The 23,689-nt window shown below is 47.5% G+C and overlaps 1 protein-coding gene across 6 annotated transcripts in view; it reads right to left on the bottom strand.

The window, feature by feature from the left end:
* The window catches only part of TBC1D1 (TBC1 domain family member 1), a 226,589-nt gene that overhangs the window by 22,629 nt on the left and 180,271 nt on the right, over positions 1-23,689 (bottom strand). For all 6 annotated transcript variants that reach the window (XM_027598091.2, XM_027598093.2, XM_027598094.2 and 3 more), the window contains 2 exons: positions 19,670-19,831; positions 13,325-13,483 (listed from right to left, as the gene is read on the bottom strand). In XM_027598091.2, coding sequence (XP_027453892.1) covers positions 13,325-13,483; positions 19,670-19,831 — 321 coding nt within the window. The remainder of the gene's footprint in view (positions 1-13,324; positions 13,484-19,669; positions 19,832-23,689) is intronic.

Raw genomic sequence — 23,689 nt, 5'->3', positions numbered from 1 at the left:
ACAAGGGCAGGTGGTTGTTCTGAGAATAATGCGAGCAATTAAAAATCAGCAGTTATTGATGTTTTGGTGGCGGTTCAGGTGAAAAACATTGGGACTACCCTCGGTCCTGTAGGTATCTGGATTTTGAGCTCCGGCAAAAAGAAAACTGTCAATCCTCTAAACTTGGGTCTAACTCTCCAGAGGGGCAGATAGCTGCGGCTCTTGGCCGCCCTGTCCCACGGCACCTGCAGGCAGCCCAAGGCCCCACGGCGCTGCGGACACTCCCTGATCCACCCTCCCCAGCCCGCACGTATTCGGCCTGCAAATGCTTCACACCACACGTGTATTTCTGTACTTTTAAACCACAGGTGGTGCTTTGAAACAGCCTGAGAAGCAGCAGGTGTTTTCTTTTACACAAAACAGTTACCTTCCAGAAAGAAGTTAAAAAAAAAAAAAAACCCTCAACATCCTGATTATTTTCACAAAAAGCTGGTGTTCAGTTAAGGTTTAAAGACTTTTGTCCAGGAGGCTTTTGGGGCTGATATCTATCAAATCCCACCTCACCCCCCCTCCTTCTGGAATGTGCCTGACGGGGAAGTGTGTTTCCAGGGAGAAAAGTACTTGATTGAGGTGGGGGGGAACGTCTAGAGCCACACCAAGGGCCAAATTGGACCCAGGTGAGAATCAGGGCCTCATCTGGATCAGCAAAGGCAGAAGGTGCATCCAGGCCACAAGGTAATTGTTCACCTTAATTATTCGGCCTCAGCAAGGGGAGGGCGACACATTCGTGTGTTCTTCCTCAGCCTCACAAGAAAGCATTTCATCAATCCAAATCGGTTTGTCTGATTTTGATTTAGGAGGACAACAACAGTCTAACTACTTTCCTGATTTCTTGTCCTGCAGTCATTTCTTGCCTACTCTACCTCTTCCCCCAACTGTCCCCAAACGCACCATGAACATGTCACCCCCACTGCTGGAGAGCAGGGACAGCCTCCAGTACTTGAAGAACCAATTCTACATACCCAGCCTGGGAGCTCTGCGCACCTCCTCATCCACTCTCCCAGTGGCATCCTCTACTCCAGGGCGTAGCCTGGGAGTGGGGCGGGGGTGTGTGCAGAGCGGCCAGCGCCCGTGTGAGTAAGAGAGGGGGTACTCACCCCTGTACACCTTCCTAGTCTACAACAGCATGTGCGACTCAACCATAAGGAGACATTTTCTGGCAGCCACATTCAAAAGCAACAGGTAAAATTAATTTTAAGACTGTTTAACCCAACATACACAAATGTTATTCCAACACATAATCAATACACAAACTACTGAGACAGTCTGCATTCCTCCTTTTCATGCTAAGCCTTTGAAACCCAGTGTCCTCCTCACACTGATGGCACGTCTCAGTTTGGAGCAGCTGTATTTCCAGTGCTCGGTAAGCACCGTACTGACCCGCACAGGTGAAGCTCTTTCCCCGGATTCTCCAAGCAGCGAGGGCAAAGGTATAGAGCAGGCTCTTCACGCCATCACCCCCGCCTGCTGCCCAGCCGATGGTGCCCTTCCCACCTCCGCCTATTTTGCACATCGCCCCGCCCCAGCCCGGCACACACCCCGCCCTCCGGTGGCCTCTGCCTCTCGGACAGGTCCAGGTGGGAGAACACACAGGCCTCAGGAGGCATGCAGCAATGCCAGGAAGGATCTGGCCCCCTTTCACTGTGTCCCTGTGAGCACTTCTGCTTACCGGACCACCCTCTTATATCAGATACCACCCCTACAGAAACAAGATCTGGCACTCATTGGTCCTGCCTGTGGAGTAGGCATTTTTAAGTTTATTTTTACTTTTATTATTATAGTTGACATACAATGCCATGTCAGCTTCAGGGGTACAACACATTGATTCAACAGTTCTACACATGACTCAGTATGCACCATGTGACCTTATTACAATACTGTCAACCACATTCCCTATGCTCTCCTTTTCATCTCTGACTTACTTCGTAACTGGACATTATAGCCCTCTCTTCATTCCCTTCACCTATTTTGCCTCCCTCCCTCCTCTAGCAACCACTAGTTTCTCTATGTTTATGAGTCTGTTTATATATAAGTGAAAGCACCTGGTATTTGTCTTTGTCTTCTTTCACTTAAGCATAATACCCTCTAGATCCATCCATGTTGCAAATGGCAAGATTTCATTCTTTTTTTAATGGCCGAATAATATTGCACTGTATATATACCACATCTTCATCCATTCATCTATCGATGGGGGACATTCCTCATTTAATCCCTGCAAGGCTCCTAAGAGGATGAGCCCAGGAGGCTGGGGAGTGACTGGTGCCACTTGGACCACTCAATAATGGTCAGATTTGGGGCAGGGCATTCACAGGCATCACGTCCTGTGTAATCACAATGGATCTGTGCTTAGAAGGGTCTCGTGCTGGGTTTAATGCTCCGCTGTCACAGTCTTGAAATTCTTAATTTTTGAAAGAGGGATTCTGCATTTTCATTTTGCAACACGCCCTGCGAATTATCTAATACCCTGTTTGAGGCAGGCAGCCCCCGGTAGCTTCCTGGGGTTGCTAAAGCCACGTGACCTACAGCTTTGCCACCAAGCAATTATGAGAAAACAAACCTTAGGCCAAATTCCATCAAACATATGACCTTTATTAGCATGCTGATGTGAAAAAAAGAACCACCTAAGAACTTCTTGTGCTCTGTCCTCAGGCCTCTAACAGGCACCCCTTGGGAAAGGTCAGTGGGAGGAAGGTACTGAGGCGGTCTGACGGCAGAGCCAGGCCACCAACAGTCCCACACCGATGTTCCGTTGAGCACAAGGACACGGCCCCAGTGGGCCACTGGTGGCAAGGCCCCGACACTCTCTGATCAACTACAGATCTTGAACGTTATCCAGTTTCACCAGTTAAAAGCTACATGTAGCATCATCTCTTATACTAAGCACAAACCCTCAGATGTACATTTCAGTGGCATCTGAAGTACATCAGCAACCCTCTGCACTGTGGGTCCCTGACTTAGGGAACTTCGAAAAACCAACCAAGAACTCTAGGTGGGGACAGAACTTTTCTTACGAGACCATCCATCACACTGGTAATACTCCATGAAGCATTTTAGGCAGGTCACCACACAAACAAGAACATCACCCTCATTTTATTCATGAGAAAAATGTGGAAGGTGAAAGAAAGCATCAGCCCTTCCATCAAATCACCCGGCTAGGAAGTGGCAAACCCAGGACCTGAACGCTGGTCCCGAGCTCCAGAGACTGAGTTCTCATACTGCAGATGTCAAAGTGAAAAGCATGGGAATTGGGAAAACACAGCAACGACCGCTCACGGTGTCCCTGGCTCATAGCACGAGCTGTCAGGAGAGCCAGGGGCCCGCGTTCCTTTTCTCATGGGGAGTTCACGTCCTCCACCTCTTCAGCCAAGCCCTCCCCTGGGGAGTCCTGGCTGCTCCATCGCGGGTAGTGTTTCCACACACTCCCTGGGACTGGGCACTACCTCCTCACTGGTCCTAGCCGTGTGACCTCGGGCACTTGGCTAATTCCCACACCTCCACTTCTCACCTGCACCTGCTGGGGGCCGCTGTGAGGGTTAAATGCAGGAGAGTGTGCGTGCCTGCGGTGACGCCACACAGAGCTAGCCCAGATTGAGTACTGGCCACTGGGGTGGGGTGCTCCAAATGACCACCAAGCCTGCTTTCTGAGAAACAGGGTTATTCGTGTAGATCTTTTCAAGCAGCGGCACACAGCAACGCACCTGCTCCTTGCCCTAAAGACTCTGCAGGCGAGATGTGGGCTTTTCAAAGTACTCACGTGAGCACGGTAACAGCAACACCTGCCCTGTGCTCAGAGCTCCCTGTGCGACAGGAACTGTGTCATGGAACTGAAAGACCAACCCTTTCTCGGCCCTTAAGAAACTCACAGTCTGGTAGAACAAAAGAGAAAAATCCAGAAAAATGCAAATATTTACTAACTGCAGGACTTGCACAGGGTGCTGGGCACAAGAGGGACGTGGCCCTGCTTGCACAGGACTTCACGAGAATGAGGGGGACCACTTCAGATGACTGATGGTTCTAGTGGTTCTCTTCCATCAGGTGGTGGTAGCAAACAGAGAGGAGAGGTAGAGAACTACAGTTTACGGAGATGAGCCTGAAAACCAAGAGGCCTGGCCCAGACACAGGACAGGAGTCCGGGAAGGCTGTCTGGAGGAAGTGACTCTTCAACTGACCCAAGCAGCGGAAAGAGGCATGAACATGGAGCGGGGGTGGGGGTGGGGTGGGGGGTGGGGGGTGGTGTAGCACACAGGCAGCAGGAAGCCCGCAGGCTGGACGCCAGACTGCTAATGGGCATGGCTCACAGGTCTGGGGCTGGCCATCAGGAGAGAGGATGGGAGAGTTAAAAGCAGGGCCTGTAAGCGAATGGCTTGGGTACCAGGCTTAGCCTGTGGGTCATGTGAAGGCTGTGGAGTCAGCACAGGCCACCGAGGGGTCAGAGACATGTGCTTCCTCACTAAAGAAAACTCCAAGAGCCAGCCTGCAAGACAGCCCAGGGCAGGCGGAGACAAGAGGAGGTCAGCTGGGCCGCGAGCCAGGGAGCGGTCACAGGCCCTAAACTTGGAGAGCAATGGTGGGGCAGCAAATAGGGCCGGACTCCAGACTTACTCTCGGGGCAGAGACTTAGACTGAGAGAAGGGCGTGCAGACGGCGGAGTGTCTAGCATGGGAAACCAGATGAGTCATCAAAATGAACTGATCAGGAAGAGCAGACTGGGGTAGAGGGTAGAGCGCTGGCAAATCCCTATCTGGACCTATAAAGCTTGGGGAATTTCATAAATGTGACCAACTCAGTAGAGTTCTGCAATCTCTCAACCAAAGCCCTTGAAGGAAATGCATGTCACGATTCAGAATCTGTGAATTTTAGAAAGGTGACACAGTGCACTGGTTGTATATTACCTAACCCCTAGCAGGGCTGAGGATCAAACACACTTACATGTCTGCAGAGACACACAGAAAAAGCCACACTGAGGACAACAGCCAAGTCTGCTAAGGCCTCCTGGCAGTTCAAGTCAAATTTTGCCTCCAAAGAGTTCAGGACTCACTACGTTCTGCCAAAAATGAGTTACAGGAAAACTTTTGGTTTTCGTCTTTTGGGTTTTAAAATTGCAGACACAGGATTATGGCCCTGTATTAATTTCTATTACAACTTACAGATTAGGTGAGAGGATAAATCACAGAATATTTTTAAGGGAAAGTACCTTTTCTGCTTCTGAATGCATAGCTAGAATCAGGCTTAACAAGTGCTATTCAACCTTGCCCCTGGAGGACTGACTTTTATGAAAGCGAAACCAGGGTAATTACCTAGACAGAAGGGACTCCCATGGTAAGTAGGAAGCTCGGAGGCATATGTGAGGAACAACTAGGTTTTATCTGAAGGCCTCGGACACTTGATACGAAGGAAAGGAAAGACACCATGGGGGGTGGGATGGGGTGGACTTCTTGGACCAGGAAGGAACTCAGTTCTCTTATTTCACCCATGCCACCTGAGCAGGAGGCATTATGCTCCCCATTTTAATAGTGGAGAAAAATCCCACAAGGCTTTTAGAATTTAGGTGAACATCTTACACACAACGTGGCATACGAGCTCTGACAAATGGAGAGAGAATCTTCCCAAGTGGATGTGTCCACGAGGCAGCGTGACCAAGTCAGGGGAGTGGCCCACGATCCCAACTGCAGCATGGAGGACCACCTAGCCTCTCTGAACCTCAGTCTCCTCTTCCTGACAAAGGGCAGAATGCATCCTTTGTGGCAAAGCCTGGCACAAGTGGGTGCTTCACACCCCACAGAAAACATACACAAACCCAGCTTCCAACTAAGACAGGGGAAAAAACCAACAAAAAAGGGACACATACAAGAGTTCTGTGGCATAAATGCACAACAGTTTCTATTTTAAGGTCGAGGTGCAACTACCGCCTTCCTGACCCTAACATTCCTCCTAAGCCTGAAAATCTCACATTCTAACAGACTTCCAGAGGCAAAGGAAAGTTTTCGCCCAGCAACTGATTCCTGTGAAATTTGGAATTCATAAACACGGGGAACTGAAAGCAGATATGAATTCCAAATAATAACAATAATACTAAATATCATCACCAATCTACATTCACCAAAACATCTGTGAACCTCAAACTTCCAGATCTTCAGTTATTACCCAAACCAGTCCAGTCTTTCATGTTGCAGTGTCAGAAGCTGTCACTGATTTTCTTTATGCAAGAAGCCTGTCCACACAAACCTGAATGAGCTGAAACAAATGTCCCGTGTGTTTCATGAGATTCCCAATGCAACTTCCTGTCCCACAGAGTCACAGAGCCTGGGACTCGGCACAGCAAGACAGGCCCCTACACCACTCCCAGGCTGGGGAACAGTCACAAGTCCCTGGTCTCCAGCTCCTGGCTAGAGGAGAAGAATGACTGCCCATCTGCCTTCGTAATGCAGTCCGCGTATTACACCGGATTCTATGTGGGGGGACACTGTTTTCCTACATTGCATTTTTCTAGGTCCATGGTTCTGAATGTACGGCTGGTCTTTCAGGAGTCCATGAGGTTGCCCTCTGTTCTCCACCTGTGTATCTATCTATGCAAGGTTAGATTTTTCTTCATATATTTCAAGCAACATAAATGCAACAGATTGAATGTAGAAGCAAAAATGAGAAGCCAGTTAATTCTATTAAGCCAGACATTAAAATGTAAAACAATGCCTCCCACTAAATTTCTTTTATTTTGGAAAATGCATAGTTCATAATGATATGTTTATGTGTTTATTATAGTCCTTTTAAAATACCACCACAGCTCAACCACACTCCTGACTACACGCCCAGTAAACGGAGGAGGCAGGCCTCGTGAGCAGAAAAAGGACCAGGCAGATTAACAATGTTCCTGGACAATCTGCATCTGCATTCATATAATCCAGTATTGGGTACTGCAACCCTCCAACCCCATGTGGAAGGTACTAAGTTAGCACTGTGAAGGAAAAAAAGAAAAAACTCCTTTTATAAAGACCACATCTGTGCATGTGAATCCCCAGCACGGGACTGGAGTCTTGGGCAGTGCGCACATGAGAACATGTGTAGCCCCTTGCACCTCACTGCTCACTCAAAGCACATTAGCTACGAGCAAGCAGCTGTTTACTGTTTTTGTTTGAAGCCGGTGAAAAGGTTCTTGAGTGAGAGTCTGACTCAATGACACAGGCTATAGAAGGGAGCACCCCCACCTGCCCACCTGGGAGCAGCGCCCTGGCACTTCGAGACTCCAGCTTAGGAAAAGTCCCTCGCTTCTGCCAACCTAGAAGGAAAGTGAATAAAAATTATGAAACCCTCCCTACAAATGCAGCCAGGTAGAGTATGGGACCTGCTTTCTTTAAACTCCATTTTATCATTTGCTACCAAGTAGAGAAATGCAGGCCCTTTAGATTTCTCTCTAGGGCAGAGTCTCCCTCACCCTCAGAAGGAGACTGCAAAGTGGTAAGAGTCAAACCTGAGCACAAAGAAACTCCTGATTTGTATTAAAAAGACGTGTAATGATTTTGTGTCTTGTGTGTCTAAGTGGAGCCACGTGCTAGAAAGACCTAGAAGGAGACCCATGGTTCAGACATATTTCTAAACGACCTACAACTTAATTTCACGTAGTGCTCAACAGTCTATGTGTTCACCCTTCTAAGGGATGTTTTCCGGGGATGAATCTTTCCTTCTCTGTCATTTTGCGGGTGAGGATGAGCTTCCTTCCAGCAGTTCTCAAACACGAACCACATCCAGAATGACCTGAGCACCTGTGGCTGTGCACACCCCCGGCCCCCACCCAGAAACTCTCCTTCGGCGGCACATTGGCGAGGGTGGCCTTAGGAATGTGTTTTTCACAAGGTCTTCAAGGGGTCCTGCAAGTGACCCCTACCTGGCCCTGGGAGAAACGCCATTCCAGCCTACTCTGTCCACACCTTCCTGACTTAATCTCAGGGAGAGCCCGGTCCCCACAGCTTTGTTCACTTGGCTACAGCTGCTCCAGGAGGCCAAAGGTCTCTCGGGCACACACGGGGCCACCCGCAAGGCTGTTCAGTCTGCAGCAGCCCCCACAGTTGCCAAACAAGGTCCTGTCTCTTGCCTCTTTCACCAAGAGCCTGGAGATATCTGCATCTACAGGGGCGGTGGTGACAAAGCAGCCCTCTGCCGTGACCCTTGGCCTCCCCATTGGCAGAAGAGGAGGAAGCCTAACAATCGAAGGATCTCCAAGTCTCCTTCCCTGACAAGACCTGTGATCTGAAGGTCTTCTTAGATTGCTGCATTTCGCTCTCACCAGAATGTGAGAAGGACTAGAGAGAAAAAATATGCTTTGTATAACTCCTCACAATTTTCATGAAATAACGGGGTTATCAGTGGTTCCGTGTCTGTCTTCCCCACTAGCAGGCGCACTTCTGAGAGGGCAAGGAACGTACCAGGTGCTCTGAACTACCTGTGGAATCACTGAAGGAGATGGAGCGGAGCCAGGGGTGGGGCAGAGAGAGAGTTCTTCTATAGGCACCTCATTTTTAGGAAACATTTGGCTGAGTCCAGTGAGCCCTGAAACCGGCTCCTCCCGTGTCTGGGCACATCTCTGCTAAATTCCACAATCAGTGACCCCAAGTTGGTAGCTTACAATTAATTAGTCAAGGGGGGAGTCTGCAAATTCTATTTGAGGACTTCTTCTGAGGGGTGTCGGGAGCTGGCTATTTGCCAGCACACTGTGGACCGGCATGAGGGATACAGGGAGAGTTCAGACCCCCACGAGAGGAGATGAGGTCATCCCACTTTATCATATGCACACTTAGTTCCGTCACTCTGAGGTTGAAGAGCGATCGATATGCCATTTAGATGAGCAATATGTTATCATGATGTGCTCTTGATAATACCAGAGACAATGACAGACCCTCTGGAATTATGTACGTAGCTATTGGTGTAGGAATTTATTACACTCGGGTTGTGACTGTTCAACTCATCTCCATAAAGGCACGTCCCCAGTTGGACAGACAGGTGTTCTAGAACAAGATCGCTGCACGGCAAATTCTAGGTACTTTTCTGGTTTTTGCTATTAACGCTTTTTAGTTTCTCATGTGGGACTTGAACCCAAAGATGACACAGAAGGTGGTACTCGCTCTCAGCACCCATCTGCTGCTCATAAACAACCCATCTACTTCCCAAAGCACACAGGACTCAGCTTTTGTGGCGCAGCCAAGCAAGGCAAACTACCAGAAAGGGAGGGAGAAGGGAAAACCCTGCCTGCCCTGCTCCAGTCTTCTTAAACACTCTCAGACCATCCTTCATTCTGGAGGCTCTTCTCCTCCTCATCTTTTATGGACTCTAAAACAGCAAGGAGGAAATTCTTCTTTATAACACTTGGATTATAGCTCCTTTCCTTTAAGATACCAGGTAGGTTTTAGACCTTTGGTTAAACTATGTTAAGTGAAAGCAAAATTCAATACAATAGCCCCCATGCTGGCTTGTGGAGCCAACCGCGTCTCTGGACATCTGCTTTGCCTCTCATGGCAGCATGGGCATGGCTAGTCCCGGTTAGGTGTCACTGATGGCGGGTCTCTAGAAGTCCATCGAAAAATACTACCTCTGGTCACCAAAGACTCACCAGACCTGTGAGGAGTATATCAACTCTGTTACCACTTTACCGACCTATGAAACACAGACTAATAACACAAGTAATCGATGTGGGCAAGGGTTAGGAGCCGTCCCTGTCTCCATTCTTGGATTTCACGGTGTTCCCACGTTTCTGGATCTGTTCACATTTTGTTCCGGCTAAATCCCTCCTATCAGGGAAGAAGCTGGAGAGCCTCAGGGGTGGACGTACTGAGGGCAGGAAGGTGTGCGGGCTGGGATGTCAGGGAGAGGAGCCCCTGAAGTGGTAGAGGATAGAGGAAGGGAGCCTGAAAGGGGTCCCCAGCTGCTACTTTTAGTCAATGGCAGCTTTTAGTGTGGAAGTGGGGGCACAGAAAGGGGGCAGGATGCTTGGTGTCCATGCTGTCCACTCAGAAGAGAAAGGCTGCAATTACCTGTGGGCTGCACAAATGACTACAGCTGGAACCAGACTTAATGGGTGGGGCAGGTTCCTAAACTGAGAAGGATTTGCTAAGTACCCTCTGCTCAGCCCTGAGAGAAGTTATTTTCTCTTGGCTGGGTGTGGTCAACTCTGAACGTGCGTTGCCACGTAACGCGAGGCAGGAAAAGCTGCGTTGGTACAGAGTAGGCAGCTCCAAGAAAGCGAGAAGCTGTACAGTGTTCTGGAAGGGACATGATACAAAAACTAAGACGACCCAGGTTCCAGAACTTTGTGCCACTGCGTAGCTTGTAATTTGGGCAAAGTACACACGCCTCTCTGGGCTTTATTTATCACCTCTACAGTGGAAATAACATGTGCCCAATTTCATAGGGGGTAAAGTTGAAATTGGACAAAGCTTAAGAGTAAGTTTTAAAAGCTATAAAGCACTGCCTGACTACAGAGTCTGCTACTCTTACTCTTTGGAGGAAAACATCTTATGAAAAACTGACTACACTAACAGCTAATTTCAGAAAGGAAAGCAAGAGGCAGGAAAACAGAAACTCATGAAGACCCAAACTACAACCAACCAACAGGCATTCTGTTCTTCCAGCCCGGACATAGAGGCCACTTCCTAAGAAAAACTGAAATGCTGACTTGTTTTTGCTCAGCACGACGCACCTTTACTGGGTCTCGCGTTAGCTGCCGTGCAGACCAAACAACCCACTGGGCAAATGCCGCCCGCTGGTGAGAGATGAGCGGGACGTGGTGAAGTTCGCAGAGATGGCAAAGTGAGGCCTCCCTGCACCCGACTGAGCGGAGCTCACAGGCCGCGTACCCTGGGCCCCGCTGCTCGGTGGTTTCCCCAGCTCCAGTCAGGACAGAAGTCAGGCTCCAGTAGGGGCCCTGGATAAAACCTGCAGAGATGCACGGAGGCTACTTGGAAAATGTACTGTTGTTGGAAACAGCTTCTTTTGGGCCTTGTGCGGGTATCCGGAGGGCATGTGAAGTGCAGGCCAGACCAGGACTGGGGAAGAAGTGAGCTGGAGGCGGCCAGTGCTGTCAGAGAGGGGTAGCTGCAGCTGGCTGGGGGGGGGGGGGGGGGGGCGGCCAGAGGGGTGAGGGTGGGGGGCACAGAGGGGTGAGGGTGGCAGGAAGGCAGGAACCAGAGGACAGCAGTGCCGTCTGGCTCTGCCCGTGAACGAGAAAAGGCAGAGTCTCAGTTCACACGGACCCAGTGCCAACCGGGGGACAGTCTGCAGTGGGCTCCCGGCGGAGGAGGCATCCCCACCCCGGGCCCTGGCGCTGACGTGGCCTCTTCTCCCACCTCTGCAGAAAAGTATGTCTGAGCACCAGGAGGCAGAGGGTCGACGCTACCCAGGGAAGGAGAGAGGAACACTGAGGGGAAACTAAGAGAACATCTGGATGGAGGAGGGCAAAACGTGCTCCCTCCTCCTCGTCTCATCCCAGGAAGGAGTGGGGGGCAGATGGAGAAACTGGCTGTGCCTCCCACCCCCTTCCACCTATTCTCATTTTTCACTTCATTTCACATGATAAGAACATAATGTCATTTTTCTGTTAGTCATCCCATTAGCAAACACAGTCGCCAGTTCACAAAACTGCTTTTCTGGGAGTCAGTGGGCCACATGGGCTCCAGCCCCGTGCCTCACACTTGTCCCCCCAGCCAGCCGTCTCCATGGGAACGCCCAGGGCTTCCGGGCTCAGGGGGCCTTGGGAAGGAGGGGCCTGCCTTCCAGAGGGGCCAGGTCCTGCCCTTTAACTGTGTGTCCCTGCTCCACAGGGCCAATCCCCTAAGGCTGTCATGGGGGTCTGGTGAGAGTGGGGCGCTAGCACAGTGCCCCCTGTTCAACAGCTCCGATTCCTCCAGCATCTCCCATGACAGGCTCTGTCCTCAGAGCTGGGGGAACACTAGGACATCAGCCTCAGGCCAGCCAGCAGAGAAGGGCCCTTAAAAGGCGCTGCCGGGTAACTGAGGACAGTGGCTGGAGAGGGGGGTTAAAGAGCACGCAGGCTCTGCAGTCCCACAGCTCAGTGGCACACCAGCTGTTATTCTAAGCCAGTTACTTAACCTCTCTGCGGTTCAATTTTCTCAACTCTCAACAGGGACAGAACAACACCTACCTAATCGTGTTGCGAAGACTAAAGAAGGGAGTTTAAGTAACTTTACACAACATTCAGCCCCAGGTAAAGTTACGTATTAGCTTTAACTGAAAATGATAATCGGAACAATAAGAAACACGGGAAGTATCATGGCAGGACAGCACGGGGTGGGACAGAAAGGCTTGACAGAAACACCTACTCCAGTCTGAAGGTGGGAGAAGAGGTTAGAGAGTCAGGGGCAGTTTCCTGGAGAGGACTGAGCTTGGACCTAGAGAAGAACTTGTATGAAGTCAACGCTTTATTTAATTTGCTACGTGGCTAGACAGGTAAGACTCCATGATGACTCATCTAGCCCACACCTCAAACTCCTGGGCAACAGCCTCCCTCCCTCCTGGCTGCTACACTGCAGGAAGCTCAGAGAGCCAGGCCACTGTGAGCACAGACAGCAACTCTGAGGAGCACTTGGCGGCAGCAGCCACAATGGACGTTCCAGAAGCAGGACCACAGCCCGAGCTCCTGCCACGTGGGGCCGGCAGGGTTCCTGGGAGCACCCCACCTCCACCCCACTCACAGCCACTGACGAGTCAGGGGCTCCTTCATACACCCTAGTGATATGCTAATTCCACGAGTCCTTCACTGGGGCAACTGCAGATATAGCCAATACACTGGTTCCATCTTAGTGTTTTTAACGCTGTTCAAGAGACAAGTTTGCCACCCTGTTCCCAAAATAAAATGGCCCAAAACCCACCCACAACTGTTTTCTACAAGTTTTCTAGTAAGTCTTGTTTGTAATTAGTAAAGACTAGGGAGTGGCTCCTGTAATCCTGTAATTAGGCCAACATCGGTTCTGACACTTATGTTTTCCGGAATGTTCCTTCAGTGGAGTATAAAACCTCCTATCGATATTGGAATTACTGAACTGAACTACGATCACGACCAGAGCCTTCAAGCAGAGCAGAGTTCACAAGCTGCCCAGACAAAAGAGAGATTTTTATATACTTGAAGGCACCTGTGATTACTCCAGGGCTTTTCCAATTCAAAGACTCAGTGATAAATTTTCATTGCTAAACCTAAAGGCAGATCACATAACTCAGACAGTCTCTTCACATTTTTCAGGTGAGTGAAGCTTCCATTTTCATGTCACATTGATTGCAGACTTACCGAGGTCAATAAGAATCGCATGCTGTTGGGAGGTGAGCCGTTTTAAGAGTTCTTTGTACGGCGTGTCCTTTGGCCGCTGTTTGCTGGGAAACTGGTGTTGAAGGCAGTACTGCTCTGCTAGGAATTTCCAGATTTCCCCCCGGAGATGACGTGGCACACCTTGGGGGGGGGGTGCGGGCAGAAAACAGATTTTATGCTCAGAGTACAACCTAATAATGAAGATGAGTTCAGTTTCATTCCACTGACCCAACCTCTTGTTCCATATGGATTAACAGCATCGAAATGGAAAGGAAACAACCAAAATTCTATTCTATCTGCTCCCCTTCCTGCCTCCCTCCACAGCCCCATCCTTCCCCCACCTCCCCGGCCCCTCACTTTCCCTTCAGCTCTCAAATACATACTTTGTTCGGACTGGGCTAGACCCAGGAAGGGATGAACTGGTGAATGACACGAGCCCCTATCTAGGGCCAATTCGTAACGTTCTAGGGACGGACGCCCAGGCACATAAAATTACAATGCACAACGTCATCTCCTACAAGGGAGGTGAGCAGAGTGAGGGGGTTCAGATGAAGGAGAGCAAGAGGTCGTGGAATCCTTCACTTGTGTCAAGATGTCAGAGTGTGGGAGGAAGAGAGAAGACGAGTTGAAGGAAGGAACTAGAAGCCTGGGGCACAGTGCGCACGTGTGGAGGAGGCAGGTGGCAGTCAGGCTGGAAGGGTTTTATTAAGAGGCGACATGAAGGATAAACAACCTGCACTTTATTGAGCAGCCGTGGGGAGCTACGGAATGTTTTTGAGCTGGGGAGGGAGCAGTCTAATCGGGAAATGCTGCTTAGACACTGCGTGCCAAGTGGGCGGAGAAAGGGAGGAAAAGCTGGACACCGCCCACATAAATGTGCCTCGCAGAGCATTCAACCAATCTGTGAAAACAAGAAAAGCTATCCGAGAGCCTCTCTTCCATGTTTTAAACACAAGTGATTTGAATACTCAAAGTGATTAAAAATGTCATCTGAAACTATGAAAAGTTCTCTTAAAGCCGATGATGCTATTTAAGGCAAAGTTAGGTAACAAGAGTGACGGTTTCGATTCAAAACTTTTTGGTTCACCATTCTGCTGTTGTTATGAGGCCCAGATGTGGAAATGGGGGAGAAGGGAGCCTGCAGAATAAGACACCAAATCTTTCTCATCTCTCACAGGAGCTCTCTTGAAAGAAAAGGAAGCTGCAGTTTAGGGACAAATTGCGACTGCTTTGTACACTTGCCAGCTACTCAGAGCGCCTGCCCAGGGAGGCTGTGTTCCTGGCTTTCCACTGGCCACGTCTGAGGGAAGTTTCAGCAGCAGGTGACATTTACCATGAGGTCACCAGGTGCTGCCACCATTCTAAGCAGTCTGTCATTGCTGAGGGAAAGAGGATGATGATCCTCATGGTAAAGACGAAGAAAATGAGGCCAACAAGCACAGATCCCTCACCCGAGATCACCCAGCAGCTGGTTCGGAGCAGAGCAGAGAAAGCACCTGCTGTTTCCCTCTTCATGTCTTCCCTGTCACAACAGTCAGACAAGCTGCTCCTCAGAGGGGTACTGGAAAAATGTATGTTGTGTTCCTGCCTGGCAGTCAGTAATAAAATCATCATCTGTGGCTCTGAACCAGAGAACACTCAAGGTCATTTATTACCAGATCCACAAGGAACTATTTAGAACAATCCCTCAGCCATCTCTTAGAAATACTCTAGGTGGGGTGGCTAGGTGGCTCAGCCGGTTGGGCATCTGACTCTTGATTTCAGCTCAGGTCTTGATCATGCGGTCGTTGAGTTCAAGCCTGCACTGGGCTCCATGCCCAGCATGGAAAAAAAAAATTATACTTGGGAAAAAAAAAAAACCTTATGAAATAAATAAATAAATACTCTAGGTATGGTAAGTAATTTGATTTTTCCCTTACACATACCAGTTGTAAAAGAATAAAAAAGGTGAGCCTGTGGGAGATACCCAGGGCCACACTTAACTGTGACCACATCTACACCTTCTCTAAATGCCGGTCTCACAGCATTCATCTCATGACCTTGTGTAGTCCCCCAGAAACACATGTCCTCATCCTAACCCCCAGAACCAGTGAATGTGATTTGGAACAAGAGTTTTTTATAGCTACAATGAAGGTCCTGAACTGAGATCATCATCCGGACTATGCAGGCGGGTCCCCTAGCCAACGACATGGGTCTCTATAAGAGACGCAGGGGAGCAGGCAAGAGGGGCAGGCAGTGTGACCAGGAGGCAGAGACTGCAATGCCACAGCCCCAAGTCTAGAAATGCCAGCAGCCTCCACAGTGGCCAAGTACAGCCCGGCCAACACCTCCACTCCAGACTTCTGGCCCCCAGGAGTGCGAGAGAAAAAAGTCCTGTTGTTTTAGCCACCAACTTTGTAATCATTTGTTATGGTAGCAACAGGAAACCAATACACCCTGACGTCTGCCTTTGTATATTATTCCACTCCTCCTCTCTCTGCTGTCCCTGCTCAGAGAATACCTTACGGTGTGAGTACACATGCACACGCACGCGCAAGCCCTCAACATTTCAAACTATGTTAGAAGTAAATGTGGCTTGAAAAGCAGTCAACATGTTAAGTGATTTATAGTGGGGCTTTTCACAAAGTATTTTTTTCAGCCTGGGAAATTTTCCCAAAGTATGAGATGACCAATTTCCTCTTATTACTAAATCATTCTCATTATCTTACAGATCTTTATTTTTTGGAGGAAAAGAATACTCCTTGTGTCACTGGACTGTACCACATATTCTGGTATAGGAGAGCTTAGGTTTTGTGATTTAAAAACAAAGAGTCATGCAAGTTGGAGCCAGTGCCTTTGCTGAGAAGGACCTGGCACCCACTTCCCCAGGCTCAGTTTGCCTTCACTCGTAACCCACTCCTACCCCTGGCCTGCAAGCAGGGTTCGGCGTGGACAGGAGGCCTCTCTCCCCCAAACGTAAATACCTTTTTTATTTTTACTAACTTCAAAAGTAATTTGTGCTCACCATTTTTTTTTAAAAAGCCCTTCTAAAAATGCAAAAGATATAAAGAAAGTGAAAAACCACTCATAACTAGAGCGAACATATAATTCACCACCCAAAGTAGGAAGCTCTTGAAAGCAAAGGGAGGAAGGTATTAATTATTTCACTGGGACAAGCTGTAAACTAGGGCTATGCTGGGTAAACCGGATGTATGGTCATCCTATTACTCGGATATCTGCAAATGTGTCATACATGGCTTCCTACATATGTGCACACAGAGAAATACAACTGTGAGACCGTGCACTACTTATCTCAGACATCTTCTGCATCAGTAATTATAAATCTGCATCACTTTCAAGGACTATGGCACAGGATGGTCACATGGTTGGGTTTTTGGGTTCTGTTTTGGTTTCTGACTCTATAATGCCACAATAAGCATTCGTCCTACTGCAGTGCATTTTTGACTGATTAATTTCCAGAACAGGTTTCTAGATGTGGCGTTGCTGGATCAAAGGTAAGGAGTGTTTGCATCTGGCCCATATTGCCAACTGCTCGGGTGGCCTTTTCACAATCTCATTCCTAACAAGTATGTGCCAGTTCATAAAGTTCTACCTTGCTGTCTTTAGTGAAATCATTTAAACCCAAACTAAGTTTTGAGTTACTTAAAACTCCACAGAATTATTCTTCTTTCTTCCAAGTTGACACCCTAATCCTGCTGCTCTGATCCAGTTTTAACTTGGAAAGCTTATAAATCCCTTTTTTCCATCACTTAGGGGGTCCTCAGATCATTAGGAGGAAGGGCCTCATCACCCACACAGGACTGTCTTCTCTTTTAAAGGCTCCTGGTAACCTGGCCTCTACCTAAAAGGCCAAAGGGGTGGTTCTGATTTAATCTCATTTTTTATTCTGAGCTACAAGATGGACTGTGGGCATTTGTTTGGAGTCATTACATCTTACATGTTGAAACCAGCCAAGTAACTGACAAAGCCCTTTGTGCAGTTAGAAACAGAGCTGCCACGGAAGGCAGTATGGCCATGCCAATGGGTACAGAGGGGATTCCAGGTTTGGCTCCCCTCAGCATACAGACCATACAATCACCTAACCTAAACTTCACTACATAGCCTCCAGATGCCAGAGTGTTTCCATCAGTTCCCCCTCATAAAATGCATAATGAAAACCAATATATCCAGGTGCCAGGCTTCTAAGAAGCTCAAACACTTGGAAGAGCTGTCACAGACCTATGTGATTTACCTTTTGTAGAAGCAAAGCCACCTAAAGACCATCATGTAGTCAATAGTGAAAAGGGAAAGAACAGACTCATTCCTCTCTCTGCTTTCTCCTTTTTCCAGACAGCAATCTGGGGCCATCTGGGGCACTGGTAAGCCTCCAGCAACCACTACGGACACAAAGAATGTGAGAACTGGAAGAGAGTTGTGAGACCCTCAGTATGGTCTATGCCTCTCATTCTAGCAGCCAGGCTGAGCCCAAAAAGGCAAGGACATCCGCTAAAGGTCACACCGGGAGCCGCTGGCCAATTTGGAGCCTGACTCTTCACCACCTGCCTCATGTCTGGTCTCTGAGAAGAGCACTGCCAAGGCAGGTTCAACCACAGGTCGTACCGTGCAATGGCGAGAACTCTAGCAGACGGGTGTGTGAGCAGCTCTGTGGCCCTAGGCCCATTGCAATTGAGCCATGTTTCCTTATCCATAGAAAGGGGAAAGTCATAATTAGCAAAAACCTATTACTAAAACTGGTGCTGGGAAATTCAGATAAAGTTTAAATAATGCCTATAGTAGGCTTCAGAAAACTGCTCTGCCTCACCCACTGTCTTAGAGATGAATTACACTTGTGTAACTTCTTCCATTGAGCTGCTAATAAAGTCAGAAGAAAACTGTAAGCTTCATACATATTTGTAAAGCTTGGTCTAAACTCTTGGTTTATTCATGACTGCATTGACCAGAATTCAGTAATCACTAGATTAGACTCCGAAAGGCTCCGATCTTGCCAGCAGATGCTAATATACATTTACTTAAAAGAAATAGTTGTTTTACTCAAACACTAATAATCATCAAAGTTAAGATGTAAAATGGAGCTACTCAAACTAGCTGTGATGAAGAACCAATTTTTGTTTTCTTTTGAAGTGTTCTAATCCACTGCTGGTACTTTTATAAAATACACTACAAGTGAATTTATAAAGGAACATGAAACAGGAGAAAAGACTGATACAACATAAGTCCACATTTTTTTCTTTTTTCTTTTTTTTTTTTTTTAAGATTTTATTCATTTATTCATGAGAGAGACAGAGGGAGAGAGAGAGGGAGAGAGAAGCAGGCTCCCCGCTGAGCAGGGAGCCCGATGCGGGACTCGATCCCAGGACCCTGGGATCATGACCTGAACCGAAGGCAGACGCTTAACCATCTGAGCCACCCAGGCACCCCACATTTTTTTCTTTTAAGGATTACCCTCATCAAATTGCTGGAAAAGTTTCTAAGTGCTTAGTCTCAAGTTTTATACTCAGTCCAGTCACGTGTGGACGGGCACACAATCCGCAGACCGCACTGACAAACAGCAAATACTGCCCACCCACCCGGGCCTCCCAGAATAGCAGGCATGTGCAGTGTGCTTCCAGGGATCAGCTAATTTACTGCTCAAAGCAATCACTGTCATCACCCACATCTTACACATGGAGAAAGTGGGGCTCAGGGAGGTTAAGCCATTTGCCTAGGATCACAAGGCAAATCAGTAGGGCTGGGATCTAAACCTGGGACTGCCTGTCTGAAGTCTGCACAAAATTCTCTTGTCTCCTGAGAGTGCTCACAGAAGCCATGCAATCAGTTTTCACTTTACCACTTAACTCAGAATATGTCATCATCATCTAGGTTGTAGGCAACCAAGCCCTGTTTTCCTATCTTCTTCCTGTTTTCTGGGCTTCTGGGCATTTTAATTAAGAGGAATACTAATGGTGGTAAAATTTACATCAATTAAGATATCTGGAAACAGACTGGGGAAAGACATTGTAACTAGGAGGGCGCCTGGGTGGCTCAGTTGGTTAAGCGACTGCCTTCAGCTAAGGTCATGATCCTGGAGTCCCGGGATCGAGTCCCGCATCGGGCTCCCTCCTCGGCAGGGAGTCTGCTTCTCCCTCTGACCCTCCCCCCTCTCATGCTCTATCTCATTCTCTCTCTCAAATAAATAAATAAAATCTTAAAAAAAAAAAAAAAAGACATGGTAACTAGGAGAAAAATGGCCACCAAAATTGGACTTTAACATATTTTTTTTATTCCATACTTCTCCCCAATCATCAATGTGAGGTAAGGATGACTGGACGGATTTCCCATAAAGCTTACCTTGCCCAACAGCCGAATGCATTTTCTCCATGTCAAACTTAATTTTTGATCTTCCTGGAGTGCTAAGCATCTTTTCCCAAACTGCGGTTACTTCTTTGAGACAAGGAGTGATTTCTTCATAATCGAGCTTTAGGCGCTTGTTCAGCAAATCATTTTCAGAGGCTAGAAGACATCATTTAAGAACATGTTAGAGAGAATGCTATGGCTGCCTACTCACACATCACTGCTGAGATGTCAAGCTGTTACAGCCAGCTTACCAGGTCCAAACTAAAGTCACTGTTCCTGCCCCACTCCATTTTCCTTACCTTGGAAAAAACTAAATGCACCTGGGAGGTATCCTTGATTTCTCTTGCCTCTTCATCACCCACAATGAGTCCTGTTGGCTCTACTATTACAGTACATCCCATACCTGTCCAGTTCCAGCAATCTCCACAGCTACCCTATTAAACTGCAAATATCTCAAGGACAGGAGCTGTGTGTTAAAAGTCCTGGTGCCCGGCATGCTTAGAGACCAACAAAATTTATTCATCTGAACCAGGAGAGACCCTCCAAGGATAGTTCCTCCTTGGTTAGAGCCAAACCTCCTTAGGTAGCTTCTACTTAGTCATGTTTCTGCTTCCCGCAGCTCAACAGAGGAAATCTGCCCCTCTCATAGGACACTGCCCCAAATATATGAAGGTAGTTATTATTTCCCACCAACCTTATTCAGCTTAAACTGCATTAAAAATGTACCTAAATTACCAAAATGGGGTGGGGGAGGGGAGAGGAATCAATAAAGGAAAAGTTTAACTTGACAATTCTCAGGATTCGACCAGACAATTTCACTCCCATCTAAAACCACTATATCCTATTTCGACACAGTGGTAATGCTATCAGCCCCCAAATCCATTCCATCTCACATCTCAGATCCTGACTACAAGTGTATTAGACAGCAGGTAGGATGCATAGCTAAGTATAAGCCAATACCTAGGCCTCTGGAGAACTGACCAACTACTGTCTTTTATGATATAATAAGCAAAGACTATGTCCTAAGTACTTTATATTTAGCAACATTTCACCCTAACGACTCCTGAGGCAGAGTTCTGGGTGAGAAAACTGAGGCACAGAGGCTGAGTAGTTCCTCCTCTGTCCTCAGCAGGAGGTGGAGGGACCTGGGGCCCTTGCCCTTCTCCACTGCCCGGCAGAGCTTGCTGTTCTTAATTATACAGTTTTTCTGGGATGAGGCATATATCTATCGGGGGTCTTAAATGTTTGACAGAATCCAGTGGAGCTTTCTGGGCCTAGAGTTTTCCGAATGGAAGATTTCCAATACGAATGTGATCTCTTTAACAGATACAGGGCCATTCAGATCTTTTTCTTCTCATTTCAGTTTTGGTAAGTTGCACCTTTCACGAAGTTTGTCCATTCCATCTAAGCTGTTACGTTTCCTGGCATAAAGTCATTTTTTGTCCTAGAGACACTGATAAGTCAATGCAAACATCTCATGAGTCTGTCCTCCCCCAACCCCCTGAAAATACGTGCACTCTCCCTACCCCCACATTATTCAGGAGGAGAGGAGGCTGCTCATAGTAAGCCCAGGCCCACAGAAGTAGGAGGTGCTGGAGGCAGGATCTGAAGGTCCCCGGCTTAACCACTATACTTCTTTGTACACTTCAGTGCCTATTATTTTTAAGATGGGAATTACAGCTACCTTACTGAGTTGCTCTGATGAGGATTAAAGGAGATGAAATATACTAAACATCTACAAAATGTCTACTAATCAGCAAGTGCTCACAAATTATCCAAAATATAAAGGCAAATAAGGAAAAGCATAAAACACTGCTTTACTAATTAAAGTGCTGATAACATGAAATAAAACATTTTCTTTCTCCATATTAGAAATTGAGCAAAGGCTAACTCCGTTAATCTGGTTAATGCTCCCCTAACAGTTAAGACCTGATTCACTAGATGCAAGGATTATGTACTTAACTGACCTAATTACCACCTTCAGGTACAAATGCACCAAAAGATGGCACTGAAATGGCTGCAGAGCTCCCTCGTCCAGCCCTCATTTCATGGACACAGACACTGAAGTTCACAGAAAGTACTGGGCTTGCCCAAAGTTATTTACCAGCTGGTGGGTAGTCAAATGACTCTGGGCCTGGTGCTGCCTCACCTGTGATTTTTCATCTACCACTTTATTCTTCTCCTTCTTAACTTTGGATAATGTTTTTTAAGGTCCCACTAAACAACCCTATGACAAATCGGGTTCAGGACTAGCTTTGCTGGGGACAGAGATTGCAGGTAGCACTGGGCTCTCGGTGCCAACGGACGTTTCTCTGGCAGTGAGCTCTGCTGTGAGCCTTTGGGACTGACTGAAGAGCCCAGCAAGCAAAATGAGGAAACCGCTCTGAGGTCAACAGAGCGATACCATCGAGCCAGAAGATTCAGTTGAAAAGGCTTACTCCATGTATTTCACTGTTGGCCCAAGCACCATCCTGCTGTGAGTATCCCAACACTGCTGCCTAAGATCCGTAGCCTCCAAAATGTCTTATCAGGCAAGGCAGTTGGTGCATACTTGTGACAAACGTCAAGGCTCCCAGCCAAGGCCTTTAGATATAAGACCAAACTGCTTAAATTATTAAATAAGGGTCTACAAACCCATGATTGTGCTTTCTGGGGCTAGGGCAACCAGGACTACATGAGATCAAAGGTAACTTTGCAAAAGAGTCCTCTAAAATGTATATTACCATTTACCATGGATGTATGAGTGAACTTGGACTTTGAACTAATAATCTTCAGGTCTGATTTATGCCCATTACACAGGGTGGGCTGAAGCTGCCCATCCCCAATCCTGCACTATTAGCACTGCCTTCACAGATAAAATGTTCTTCCAACTGCCACCATTTCTTAAAAACTTAGTAAGGAAAGACTAAAAGGCTGGAAGCATCAATGATTAAATGACCTCCAAACGTGTACAGATTTTAGAAAAATTACGCTCAATCTTTATTTTTTTACGGCCAACACAGGACAAAAACCTTTAAAAAAATACCTTCAGTTACGATTCAATTAAAATTCAAAATTCAAATGTGTTGTTATACCATTATGCAGATATAGTGTTTTATTATTATTTTTTTGAAGATTTTATGTATTTATTTGACAGAGAAAGAGAGCACAAGTAGGCAGAGAGGCGGGCAGGGGGAGAGGGAGAAGCAGACTCCCCGTGAGCAGACAGCACGACATGGGGCTCAATCCCAGGACCCTGGGATCATGACCTGAGCCGAAGGCAGCCGCTTAACTGACTGAGCCACCCAGGTGCCCCCAGATAGTGTCTTTAATATGAACTTTAATATGAAGTATGAAATTCTGAATGACATGAGTCAGTTCAACAAGCAACAGTATGCTAACCCCAAACCATGGCTGTATTGAACCACACCCTGTCCTGCATTAGCTGCCTGCATCTTCATTTATAATAGGGGGAAAATGGTCCTGCAGAGGGGCATGGCAGAGACTGTTGGGTGGGGAGACAGGAAATGCATTTTAGACCCAGCACCACGAGAAGTTAGCTGTTTAACTCTGGGGAAATCAGAATTCAGCTTCCAACTGCCTACAGTGGAGTGAAGTGGATTTAGATGATGTGGTTTAGTTCTTTCTCAGATGCAGTGGTTCTGGAATAGTAACAGATACTTAATCTACATATTCAAAAGCCAGGAAATAGACTTAAGCATAGAAGAACCCCCTCATACATGTTCTTCTTACTTCTTTCCCAAACAGCAAGCAATTCAGCTTTAACACCTGATCAATTTCAACCACTCCCAGTCACAATTTAACTTTCCTTTAAAAAGCAACTAAAAGTGGCACCTGGGTGGCTCACTCAGTTAAAGGTTCGACTCTTGGTTTTGGCTCAGTTTGTGATCTCAGGGTCACGAGACTGAACCCCTCTGCACTCTAAATAGAGTTTGCTTGAGATTCTCCCTCTCCCTGCCCCTCCTGCTTGTGTGTTCTCTCCCTAAAAGAAATAAATAAGTTGGGGCGCCTGGG

This window comes from Zalophus californianus, chromosome 2, assembly GCF_009762305.2.
Source record: "Zalophus californianus isolate mZalCal1 chromosome 2, mZalCal1.pri.v2, whole genome shotgun sequence".
Taxonomy (NCBI): Eukaryota; Metazoa; Chordata; class Mammalia; order Carnivora; family Otariidae; genus Zalophus; species Zalophus californianus.
The sequence above is the reverse complement of the archived record's forward strand: the minus strand, read 5'-3'. Positions and strand labels throughout refer to the sequence as shown.